At 42.1% G+C, this 12,446-nt stretch overlaps 1 protein-coding gene across 1 annotated transcript in view; it reads right to left on the reverse strand.

The window, feature by feature from the left end:
• The window catches only part of LOC145413689 (uncharacterized), a 95,206-nt gene that overhangs the window by 22,189 nt on the left and 60,571 nt on the right, over window positions 1-12,446 (reverse strand). The window contains exon 9 of the mRNA XM_080283344.1: window positions 1,210-1,323. Within this exon, the coding sequence (XP_080139470.1) occupies window positions 1,210-1,323 (114 nt within the window). The remainder of the gene's footprint in view (window positions 1-1,209; window positions 1,324-12,446) is intronic.

Consider the following 12,446-nt stretch of genomic DNA (forward strand, 5'->3'; position numbering starts at 1 on the left):
CATATCCATCTTTCAAACTAACAGTATGAAATCTGTCAGGGCAGCGTCCTCATTCCTAACTCTCCTGTTATCTGTATTTCGAGGGAACTTATATTGATGCACAATTATTGCTGCACTTTAAAAACCAAAGGCCTTTGGCAGAGTCTGGCACAAATCTTGGTTCCCCAACTTCCTTCCGAGGCATTATATCCTATTCTGTGCCTTCCTCTTAAGCTTCTTTCCTGTTCATTCCATAGCTGATATCGTACTGTAGACAAACGCTTTTCTTCTAAAGATATCAGTGGTAGTGTTTATAAGAGTTCTGTCTTGTCGTCGACTGCCTACTCCCTTCTTATTAATAATCTAGCTCTATCGGCTCATACACTGATAACCCTATTTTCACTTTTCATCCGAATTCTTACATCATCCAGTACAAGACAAAACCCCTGAGATAAAAGTTTGGAGCACCATATTTCTGATTACTCATTAACTTCAGCCTGAGGAAAAAATATATTTAGTGTTTGAAAAGTTCAGTTCATCAGACATTCAGTTCGACACAATCATCCCCATGATTATCCTCTTACCGTCGGCATCAAACTCATTAATCCATCATCATGACTCAGTATCCTTGTTGTCTCTCTCGTGATCTACCACAGAAATACCAATATTACCTATAAAAGGCATGGAAAATTCAGCTTCGTAGAGGTTATGAGTGCTAAACTGAGTCAGTGTTTCCGTATTTCTACTTAAATAATGAGATTCTTTATATTTGTGGGGTTCTGCACTCTTGTGTGGGGGGTAGGGGGGCTCACCACATACAATATTTCATTGCGTCAGTCTCCAACCCCTCCCTTCCTTCCTCCCTTCCTCTTGGGCGTGTGTGCTACTTCTGTGGTCATTGCTCTTATAAACTTCCCGCCTTTGCCTATTTCCTACAAACCACTTTCATAGCTACATATTATTTCAGATGAATTCTAATGCATGAGCTAGCCCGTTTTCTCAGTATTTTTATGTACACAACTGATCAGCTCTAGAATTCTCTTAGTTTTTCCGATTCCATATTGCTAATGACATCTAGTGTGGCAGCATAATGTGTCAACGTGTCTCGTAATACATAAAACAATACTAATAACAATCAACAATTCACTGACAGCTTCTTGCTTGAATTATTACCTCTGGACAAAGATATACACCAGTTCACTTTAGTTACCTTCATTCTCGTATACTTACATTTAAACAGTTCTCGTCACTGCCGTCACCGCAGTCGTCATCACCGTCACACTGACTTAACTTGGGGATGCATTTGTTGTTGGCACACCGGAACTGATCATCGTCACACGTAACCTGAAGACATCAAGCGATTGGTCAAGATGTGAAAAGTCTCATCTGAATTAAGCTGCTTTGCGACAAAAAATTTGCAGTATTGAATACGGTAGGTGGGGGCACTCACCATCCACTCACTTAGTGTAGTGGTACTCTGTTTTTAGGGTAGCTCTACACTGAGTGGCAAGCCAAATTATTTCATGTAAACCAGGAAAGCTTTTACAACGCTGGGTGGTAACCTTATGACCAATCAACAAGTGTTTCTTACGTGACACTGAGTTGGCGGAGGGTTAGTGCCCCTCCCCGGAAAACATCGATCCATCCATCCATCATCCAATCCTACATTGCCCCATGAGGAGCGTAGGAGCCCGGGGCTAAGCAGTTGGTCCCGACATTTAAGATGAGAGTGACCAGCCTCACTCATCCCTGAGTGGCATTACATAGGCAATCAACCCCAACCATCCCTTGGATATAAACCTTCACCGGCTTAATCCGATTGGAGCGCAATAATTACTCACTAAACCACCAGGTGCCAAAATTTGGTTATATGGTTACCACCCAGCATAGTAAATGGTTTCCTGGTGTACAGGAAACCATTTGGCTTGTCACTCAGTGTAGAGTCACCCACAGGCAGAAGGACGAGGAAAGAATGAAGGAAAGAAAGACATAAGAGGGAGTGTACAGTTACCCGTAGGCAGAAGGACAAGGAAAGAATGAAGTAAAGGAAGATAGAAGAGGATGGAAGGAAAGAAGGATGGAGGAGAGGAAAGGGCAGACACCCGACAGCAGCACTACATCGAGTGAGTGGATGGTGAGAGCCCCCACCTACAGTACAACTAACTAAAGATAAGAACAAGAAGCCTCGGACCAGGACTTACCAAAAGGTGACGACTAAGGACCGAATAAAGGACACGATACGTATGGCTACTTGGAATGTAAGGGGTGCAAATGATGAGGTGAGAGAGAGTGATTGTCCAGGTGCCTGAGGGTGCGAAAGTGGATGTATGTGGATTAACTGAAACTAAATGGCGAGGTGAGACTGTGAGAGAATGGGAGTATGGATGGGGAATGTGCGGGAGTAGGTGAGAATGAGAGGGCAAAAGAAGGAGTGTGTATTGTTGTGAGTAACAGATGGAAGGAGAATATAAGGGTATGGATCGGTTGGTCCAAGGATTATGTGGGTAGGATTCAAAGTTGGACTATGTGGGCGACTGTGTGCGTGTATGCACCAAGGCAAGATCGTGCTAGAAGACTGAGAGAAGAGTTCTGGACAAATGTAGAAGTGTGCATGGAAAAGCTGGAGAGGAATGAGAGAGTGTTTTTGATTGGTGATATGAATGATAAAGCAGGGAATGTGAAGGTAGATGGAGTAGTTGGTGAGTGGGGTGTGCCTGCTGAGGTAGAAGAGAATGGCAGTGCTATAGTGGACTTACTGTGCTGGGAGGGGGTTGGTGAGAGCCAATACCCGCTTCAGGCACAAAATGATCCATAGGTATACATGGCGAGTGTTGAGAAGGGTGGGTGGTGAACTGAATGAACGGAAGGCAATGACTGATTATGTGTGTGTGGATGAAAGGATGCGAAGGTGTGTAATGGATACAAGAGCATATAGAGGTTGGGGGGGGGTGGACTTTCTGACTACCACTTGGTGGTGGTGAGAATCAAGGTCCTACTGAAATGGAGAAATAGAAGAAGGGAAGGACAGGAGGAAGTAGTATACGCAAGGAGAGTGGAAAGGTTACAAGAGGAAGTGAAAGAGGCAGAATATAAGAGAGAAGTGGAGGAGCAATTGGGTAAATATGGATTGGAGCACATGAGGGACGTGGAATGTGTGTGCAAGATATTCACAGAAGAAATCTGTGCAGCATTTGAGGTGGTGTGTGGGGAGAAGAGAAGACGAAAGAGGGTGCAAGGAACAGCATGGTTGAATGAAGAGGTGAGACAGGCTGTGGCACAAAAGAAGAAAGCATATATTGAGTGGATGAGAAACAGGGGCGTGAAAGAAGTTGAAACATGGAAGAGAGAGTTATATGTAGAGAGGAAGAGAGAGGTGAGAAGAGAGTGGATGAGGAATTTGGAAGGAATTTGTAAAGTGTAGGGGATGTAAGAAAATGTTCTGGATAGAGGTAAAGAGAGTTAGACAGGGTGGCCATGAAATTGGTCAAGGAGTGAAAGATAAAAATGGTAGATTACTAGTGGAGAAGGGAGAAAAAGTGAGCAGATGGAGAGAACACTATAAGACATTGTTGAACATAGAGAATGAAAGTAATGCGAATATAAATGGCTGGGGAATGGCTGGGAGAAGGAGGGATGTGAGAGGAGAGGCAGAAATCAGTAGGATGGAAGTTGTGGAAGCAATGAAGAAAGTCAAAATGGGAAAAGCCCCAGGAATTGATGGAGTGTATGGCGAAATGCTGAAGCGTGGGGGAAAGATAGTAGTAGAATGAATGTGGAAGGTGTGCAGATTGGACTGGGACGAAGGTAGAGTCCTGGAGGATTGGAAGTCAGGAATAATTATTCCCTTGTACAATGGAAAATGGGAAAAAGAGGTGTGTGGTAATAATAGGGGCATTTGTCTTCTTAGTATATGGTAGGATACTTATTGACAGAGTTATGGAAATAACCGAGTAGTAAGTTGAAGAAGAATAAGGAGGTTTTAGGAAGGGAAGAGGTTGTGTAGATCAGATATTCATTCTTGGATCTTTAGTGGAAAAGTTTCTAGAGAAGGGAAAGAAGTTGTATGTGGCCTTCATGGAGTTGGAGTAAGCATATGACAGGGTGGATGAACAAGGATTGTGGAAAGTATTAAGAATATATGGAGTAGATGGGAAGTTGTTGAATGCTGTGAAGAGTATGTATGAGGGTGCTAAGGCTGCAGTGAGTGTGGATAGTGAACTGAGTTAATTTTTCTACTTGAAGGTTGGATTGAAACAGGGATGTGTCATGTCTCCATGGTTGTTCAATGTGTATATGGATGGGGTTATAAAAGAGATACAAGGTAGGGCAGTGGATGTTGGAGTGGTCCTAATGAGAGAAGACAGTGTTTCGACACTCCCTGTACTGTTTTTTGCAGATGATACTGCGTTGTTAAGTGAAGACGAAGGGGAGCTGCATGGCTAGGTGGATGAGTTTGGGAGTGTGTGTAAGAAACGGAATCTAAAGGTGAATGTAAGGAAGAGTAAAGCTGTGGTCTTCGAAACAAGTGATGTCAGTGAATGTACAGTGAGGCTGGATAAGGAGGAAATGGAAAATGTGAGTGCGTTTAGTGTGATGAGTATGGATAGAAGTTTGGAGAGTGAAGTGCTTGAAAGGGTACAACAAGGAAGGAAGGTTGCCGGTTCCTTGAAAACAGCGATAAGAAACAGGGAAGTGAGCATGGAAGTGAAAAAGTTACCACATGACATTATTATGATACGAACTCTAACGTACGGATGTGAAACTTGGACCTTGTTGGCGGGACAGAAGTCAAGAGTGAGAGCAGTTGAAATGAGTTATTTGAGAGGAGCATATGGAGTCACACGGAGAGACAGACTGACAATTGAAGATGTGAAGGAGCGTTGTGGTGTGGATGTGGATGTGACAGGAAGCGATAGGAGAAACACACTGAGATGGTTTGGCCGTGTGGAGAGGATGGAGAGTGAGAGACTGACGAGGAGAGTGTATATGAGTGATGTGGAGAGGGGTAGAGGGAGAGAGAGGCCAAGGATGAGATGGAGGGATGGAGTGGGAATGTGTATGAGAGAAGGGGGTGCGAACTGGCAGCAGGGCAGTGAAATGGCGGGGGACAGTGCGACATGGAGGCAATTTGTTTGTGGCCGCACCTTACGGGATTAAGGCGTCTGGCAACAGATAGATAGACAGATAGACAGAATGTCCTGACCATAGCTTAATTATAAAGTCAAGTCTTATGTTAAATGAACTGAGAGAGTGAACATACAGATATGATATTGAAAGGGATAATAGAATTAGGTATCATGAAGTACTGTTTGTTTCCATACTCGAGAAATTATCAATAGGATTCAATGGATATACGTATTTGCGCGTATTGTTTTAGTTATTCGCTCATGAGATTGATGGAAAGCCTGTAGTAGAAAGAGCTGGATCCTCCGTTTCACCAGCCCTCAGAAATAGCTTCTACTCTCCTTTGCTGATTTTTTTTTTTTTTTTTTTTTTTTAGTGTTTTGGTAACACGAGAAGTAGGCAGCAAACTCTCCTATACATTTTTCTTAAACTTTCTACAGCAAAGTACATGCACAATACACACCACACTTTCTGTGTCAAAATTTCAAAAAATGACATCTCAACATTCAACCTTGGAGTCCCCGGGGGGACAAAAAAATTTAATGCCCCTCCATCCTCTCATTTCCCGATGCCAATCAAGTGAGATGCCTACAGTCGCGGTGCAGGAATGTGAAGTTGCCTTTATCGTACCCTGGCAACCTGCCTGTCAACAGTGAGTCCGATATCGTAACATATTATACACGAATCATATTATTATACACGAATATGTTATACATGAATATTATTATACACAAACATATTATGCTCAAATCACAGGCCTATCATATTTTACACGAAATCGGACGCACTGTTGACGGAAACGTTGCCAGGGCACGATAATGAGAACCTCAGATTCGCGTCCGGCGATTATAGTACCATTGTCTTACTCTCTCCCTCTATTCATTTGAGCAACGTTCAAGGTTTTTCCTCGAATTTCCTCTCTCCTGAACACAATCTCCCTCTTCTAAACCTACTCGGTTGTCTAAAGCACTTAATAACAAACCCTTCTCAGTATCCTTCTACTTTCTCTATCCTTATTTCTAAGCCAAATGTGGTTGCTGTGTAAATGTACACAACATGTCTTGTTATCGTGTTTCTGGACGCTAATCCTATGAGTTCTCTACAGTTTAAAATAGAGCAACCTGTCATTCTCTGATAGTGTATCTGTTCTGTTTACTCACTCCTTCCCTAATTCTGCTGACTTTTAAAATTCTTTGACTGTCATACTTCTAAGATGGAGCATATTGTTTCCAATTCCACATTCTCTGATAGCTTCATTCTCGGTTATTTCATTGTTCACGACCAACCTGGTTCTCGCTTCCATTCACTGATCCAGCTGCTGTACAGGTCTACATTTTCTTTATCTTTAATGATCTAGGGCAGCTTGTACAGCACCCTACCTTTATCCCTGACTGCTTTGAAGATAGTTCCAACATACTTGACTTTTTCTTTACAACAAATCCCTCTGCTTACGGTATATCTTTTCTCTCCATTGACTTCTTTTTATAACAGCCTTATCACCTTATCTCATTTTGCTGCTCCTAGGCCTGTTGACCCTCTCAAGAAGTAGCATATGTGGCACTTTGGATCTATAGATTAGGAGCCCCTCAAATAATATATCCTTGATTTTCCTCAGAATTATTATTGCCTCCATGGCCGAGAACCAAATGAGTGTGGTTCTTGATTTACAGAGATTCTTCTTTCGGGCTTGGAATCATGCATTCCTTTTTCTTACTGTCTGATTAATGCGAAAAAAGAAAAGGTTTAATTATGCCTATTCTCGTGCTGTCCACAAGTAGAAGGCCTATAAAAGGTACCAGCACCAACCTAACCCTGAATCTCGTCCATATTATATTTCTGCCATGAAGTGTGCCAAGTCTCCTCTTTGCCTTACTAAGAATAATTTCTTTCCTACTAAATGTGCTGGACCCTCTTACTCATATGCTTCCTGTTCCTACTGACACCTAACCAAAAGCTTTCTAGCAATTTTACTTTATCTTCCTTCCCTCCTGTTTTCCGCTTTGATGATTCTGTAGTTGCTTCTTCATCAGAAAAGGAAGAACTCTTCACCTAGACATTCTCACCCTATCACACTTAGCATGATTCTGGTGCTGTTCCTCCATCTCCTACCTTTTCTGGCTTCCTCACCACTAATATTAAAGTATTTTCAACCGGTGTCTTTCCTACCTTCACTGTCCTCAATATTAATTAGGTGCATGGTCGTGATGAGATCCTTCTTGTTGTTCTCAAGAAATGTGCTTCTGTTTTGACAGCCTGCTTAGGTAACCTCTCTCGCCTTTGTCTGTCAACTTGTACCTTTCCACCTTGCTGGAAGTTCACTCTCATTCAGTCTTTCCCGAAGAGGGGCGACTATTTCCAGCCCCCAAACTAAGGACCACTTAATTTAATATACTGTATTTATAAAGTTTTCAAATCTATTAAAAAAACAAGAAAAATAATTTCCTGTCATAAGCTTTCCAATTCTGCGAGGGCTGCTTCAATGGCGATCTTTTCATCTTCCTTTCTGAGTCTTTTGATTCCTGGTCATTTTCCTTTTGGGTCTTTGCAAAAGCTTTGCCACTGCACTTGTTATCTCCATAGCTTTCGACTGAGCCTGGTATATATCATCAATTTCCAAACCACCCTCTTATGATTTCTATCATTCTGTTGGTGGCTTCATCTCTGTCCCCATTTCTGGTCATTCTGTAGGTGCTGCTGTGAAGGGCAACTGCTCTTCACCTGCAAGTGTCAACGCAGATTTTCCTCAGAGTTCTGTCCTGTCACGTACGCCCTTCTTTTCTTCAGTTACCTGAGCTGCACATCTAACTCAATCTACTCATATGCTGATGACTCCACTTTTCAATTTTCCACCTGCATCTCACAGTGTCCATTGCAGCAGTTGCTTTAGCTGCCATTGGATGAGGCTATGGCACACCTAATTTCTGACTTGGCTCATATTTCTGACTGAGGTAAAAGAAGCTTTGCTGTTTTTGAAGATTCAAACACTAAGTTCCCACATCTTTCAGCCCACCATTTATTATTCAGCAACATACAACTCAATCTTGCATCATCTCCCAGTATTCTGAGGGTTACACTCTCTCGGGACCTGTTACACAAACACCACATTGATTCTTTTTCAAAATCTGTTTCCAAGAGAATAGGTATATTAAGTCGACACCATGCCTACTTTACCTCTGTACAACATACAACTCATTTAACTGTCAATAGGTTTCATATTATCAGCTCCCCTCCTCTTACTGATTCCTTTCAACTTCTCTCTATCTCTGCCACACTGTTGTATCTTATTTCTGTCAAGGCTATAATAGCCACTGCTCTTCTAATCTGTCTGTTTGCACCACTCCTCCATTGCGACTGCTATGTAGTATATGTCTGGCAGTAAAGTCTCTCCTCTGTTCTGTCCAACTCTCTAATGCTATAGTTGCCTAATATCCCGTACCAAGCTAGCGTCATAGATCTATGTCCTCTTCAATAACGCCGATGACGTAGATCTACATCCCGCAGCACTGAGAAGTCATTGCAAGCAACCGAAGTAAAATGGAAGATAATAAAGTATCTCGCTGACTTCAGACATTTCTCTGTTACGCTTACAACACTGATTTAGGAGCACGGGAGGCGAGTGGGTCTTCTGGCTCACAGCTGCTCTGCTGTCTCAGTAACCTTGAAGATTTCAGAGGTCGAGTGGCACCAACCTGACTCGATTCAACCTACTTTCTGGCTTTGGTGATTACTTTTATTAGTGCCTGGGATCTTATATTGATGTAATAAGCCCATTTACCCACAAAATAAAATTCAAAATCGTTCACAAGCTCACAGCTGCTCTGCTGTCTCAGTAACCTTGAAGATTTCACAGGTAGAGTGGCACCAACCTGACAGAATTCAATCAACTATCTGGCTTTCGTGATTACTTTTATTAGTGCCAGGGATCTTATATTGATGTATAAAGCCCGTTTAGTCAGAAAAAAAAATAAAAAATCGGCCGGCATAGAGGGGTATCTTTTTTTTTTTTTTTTTGCCCAGAGCGGTACGGGTATTCTCAGTTCTTTATATATGCAACAGGCCAACTCAGGAACCGTATTCATCAGTGTGTATTACCTTTTGCCTACGACCTCCAGTTTTTGAAACACAATGTGTACAGGATTCTTGGGAAAAAAAAAATCATGAATATGGATCTCTAGGGCCTCTGGTTTTTTTTTTTTTTTTTTTTTTTCCCTTGGAGGAAATAACTTTCCAGGATTGCATATACATAATTAAAGAAAATGAAGGATGAGGATGGAATGATGCTTGGTTTCTGGGATTGCTTTCTGGAGAAACGAGATTAAGAACTTAAAATTCAACCATCCACGTTGTTCACTTATAGACAGTTGAGGCTCTAGAAAGAACTAAAAGATCTTAAATTAGGAACGTTATGAAGCTGACTTCTTTTCCATAAGGACACTAGAAGTATTTAGAGAAATATTTTCAGTTTAAGAATATTTTCGAATATAACTTGGCGCATAAGCAATATTTATCATAAAAAAAACAGCGCTATTTGATGTATTTTACACGACATTTTTGCAAAGAATCTTGGCGTAGTTATAAAAATTCTTCACTTGACCATATTTTACTGTGATTTAAGACCCTACAAAGCATCTTGGGCGGTCTTAGGAAGGCATCTAACTGTCCTGAAGGCTCGACAGAGGCATCAAAAGGCTCATTTTAAATCAGTCTCTCTGTAGGTAAATCAGTACCTCAGTAATTCAGTGACGTTAATGTTTCTAAGCTGGCCCCTGGGAGGGTCCGGGAACGAGTTTCAGTACCATTCCCGGCCATTAATTTTTACAGTCATTTTCCAGTTAAGGATCATTAATCATACAAATACTGTACAAAAATAACCTATCAGTCTGTCATCTAAAGAGGTGGCCACAAACAAATCGCCTCCACGTCGCCCTGTCCCCTGCTATTTCGTTGCCCTACCCTCAACTTAAAACGCCCTCTTTCATATACCTCTTAACTTCATCCCAGCATCTCATCCTCGGTCTCCCCCTCCCTCACTTCCCCCCACCTCACTCACATAGACTTTCGTCGTTAGTCTCCCACCTTCTATCCTCTCCACATGACCAAACCACCTCAATGTATTTCTCCTAATGCTTTCTATCACATCCACTCCCGCGCCACAACTCTCTTTCACTTCTTCATTTGTCAGTCTGTCTTTCCATGTAACTCCACATGTTTCTCTCAAATTACCCATTTCCCCTGCACTCACTGTTGACTTGTGCCCTTCTAAGTAGGTCCAACTTCGTCTCTTAACGTTAGAGTTGGGATCAGTAATGCAGCAACTTTTTTTTTTTTTTTTCCATTCCCACTTTCCAATTTCATATCACTGTTTTCAATAAACTAGTAACCATTCTTCCCTGCTGAACCCTTTCAAACACTTCATACGCAAAACTTACATCCTTAATCATCACACTACCTAATCACATAGATGTACGACATTTTCCATTTCCTCACTCTTCAGCCATACTGTGTACTCACTGACTTCATTTCTCTTGAAGACCACAACTTTACTTTTCCCTACATTCACGTTTACAAACTTTCCCAAATTCATTCACCAGGTTTTGCAGTTCCCTTTCGTCTTCACTTAACAACAGGGTCTGCAAGCAACAGGACAGCAAGCTTCCAAACGCTGCCCCTTCTCCTTAGGGCACCTCCATCATCCATTGCCCTATCTTGTATCTCTTGTATAACTCCTTCCATAGACAAATTGAACAACCATGGTGACATGACACATCCCCATTTCAATCCAACATTCAGATAGAAAAATACACACAGTTCACCATTTGCACGCACTGCAGCCCTAGCGCCCCCATACTTAGACTTCGTGGCATTCAACAACGTACCATTTACTACACATATTTTTAACTTTTTCCACATTCCTTGTCAATCCACTTTGTCATATGATTTCTCCAAATCCATGAATGCATCATACAACTTCTTTCCCTTTTCTTGAAACTTTTCAGTTTAGCATCTTGGGATAAATATCTGATCTACAGAAGCTCTTCTCTTCCTGAAACCTCCCTATACTCCTCCAACTAATTTCTCTGTTGTTTCCCCGACTCTATCGATAAGTATCCTACCATATACTTTTCCTATAACACTAAGAAGACAAATGCCGTGATGATTACTACACACTACTTTTGTCTTCTTTTCCTATGTACAGGGGAATAATTATACTTGTCTTCCAATCCTCAGGGAATCTACCACCCTCCCAGCCCAATCTGCACATCTTCCACATCCCTTCTGCTATTGCCTCTCCCCTGTACTTCAGCAGTTCACCACACACTCCATCAATCCCTGAGACTTACCCTACTTGGACTTTCTTCATTGCCTTCACTACTTCTATCCTACGTATCTCTTCTTCCACTTTACTCTCTCTGCTTCTCCCAGACATACCCCAGGCACTTACACTCGCTTTACTTTCATTCTCCATGTTTAACAATTCCTTAAAGTGTTCTCTCCATCTGCTTACTTTTTCTCCCTTCTCCATCGATAATTAGCCATTTGCGTCTCTCACTCCTCTTCTCCATTTTCATCCAGTCTTACTATTTTAACCTCCTTTCAGAACGTTTTCATACATTCCCTCCCCTTTACATTCAGATTCCTTCCAAACTCCTCCTCTGTTCTCCTCTTATTCTCTCTCTTACCCTCTCTCCTCTTGTTCACATATAACTCTCCATTCCGTCTCTCAACTTCCTCAATGCCTCTGCTTCCTATCCTCTTACTGTATGCTTTCTTCTTTTGCGTCACAGCTCGTCTCACCTATCATTCCATCATGCTGTTCCTTGCATCCCCTTTCGTCTTCTCTTCACCCCACATATCACCTCACATGCTGCACAGATTTCTTCTGTGAAAACCTTGCACGCACCTTCCACCTCTCCCATTTGCTCCAAATCATAGGCCTATCTCCCCAATCACTTCTCCACTTTTCTAATTTTTTTTCGTCCTCCTGCAACCTCTCTACCCTCTTTGATTGGATTGCTTCTTCCTGTATTTCTTTCCTTCTACTCCTCCAGCGCTTTTGTAACTTGACTCTCACCACCAGCAAGCCGTGGTCAGAGAGTCCACATGTTGAACCTTTCTGTGCTCTGGCATCCCGCTCATTCTCTTATTAACACTCAGATAATCCGTCATAGTCCTTCGTTCATTCAACTCTCCACCCACCATTCCCACCACTGGCCATGCATACCTGTGGATCATCTTGTGCCTAAAGAGGACACCAGCTATCACCAGTCCCCTCCCCACACAAATGTCTGCTAGAGCATTACCATTCTTATTCACTTCTGCAGATACACCCCACTCACCAACTA

This window comes from Coenobita brevimanus, chromosome 97, assembly GCF_032717465.1.
Source record: "Coenobita brevimanus isolate Jiangsu-jjx chromosome 97, ASM3271746v2, whole genome shotgun sequence".
NCBI lineage: Eukaryota > Metazoa > Arthropoda > Malacostraca > Decapoda > Coenobitidae > Coenobita > Coenobita brevimanus.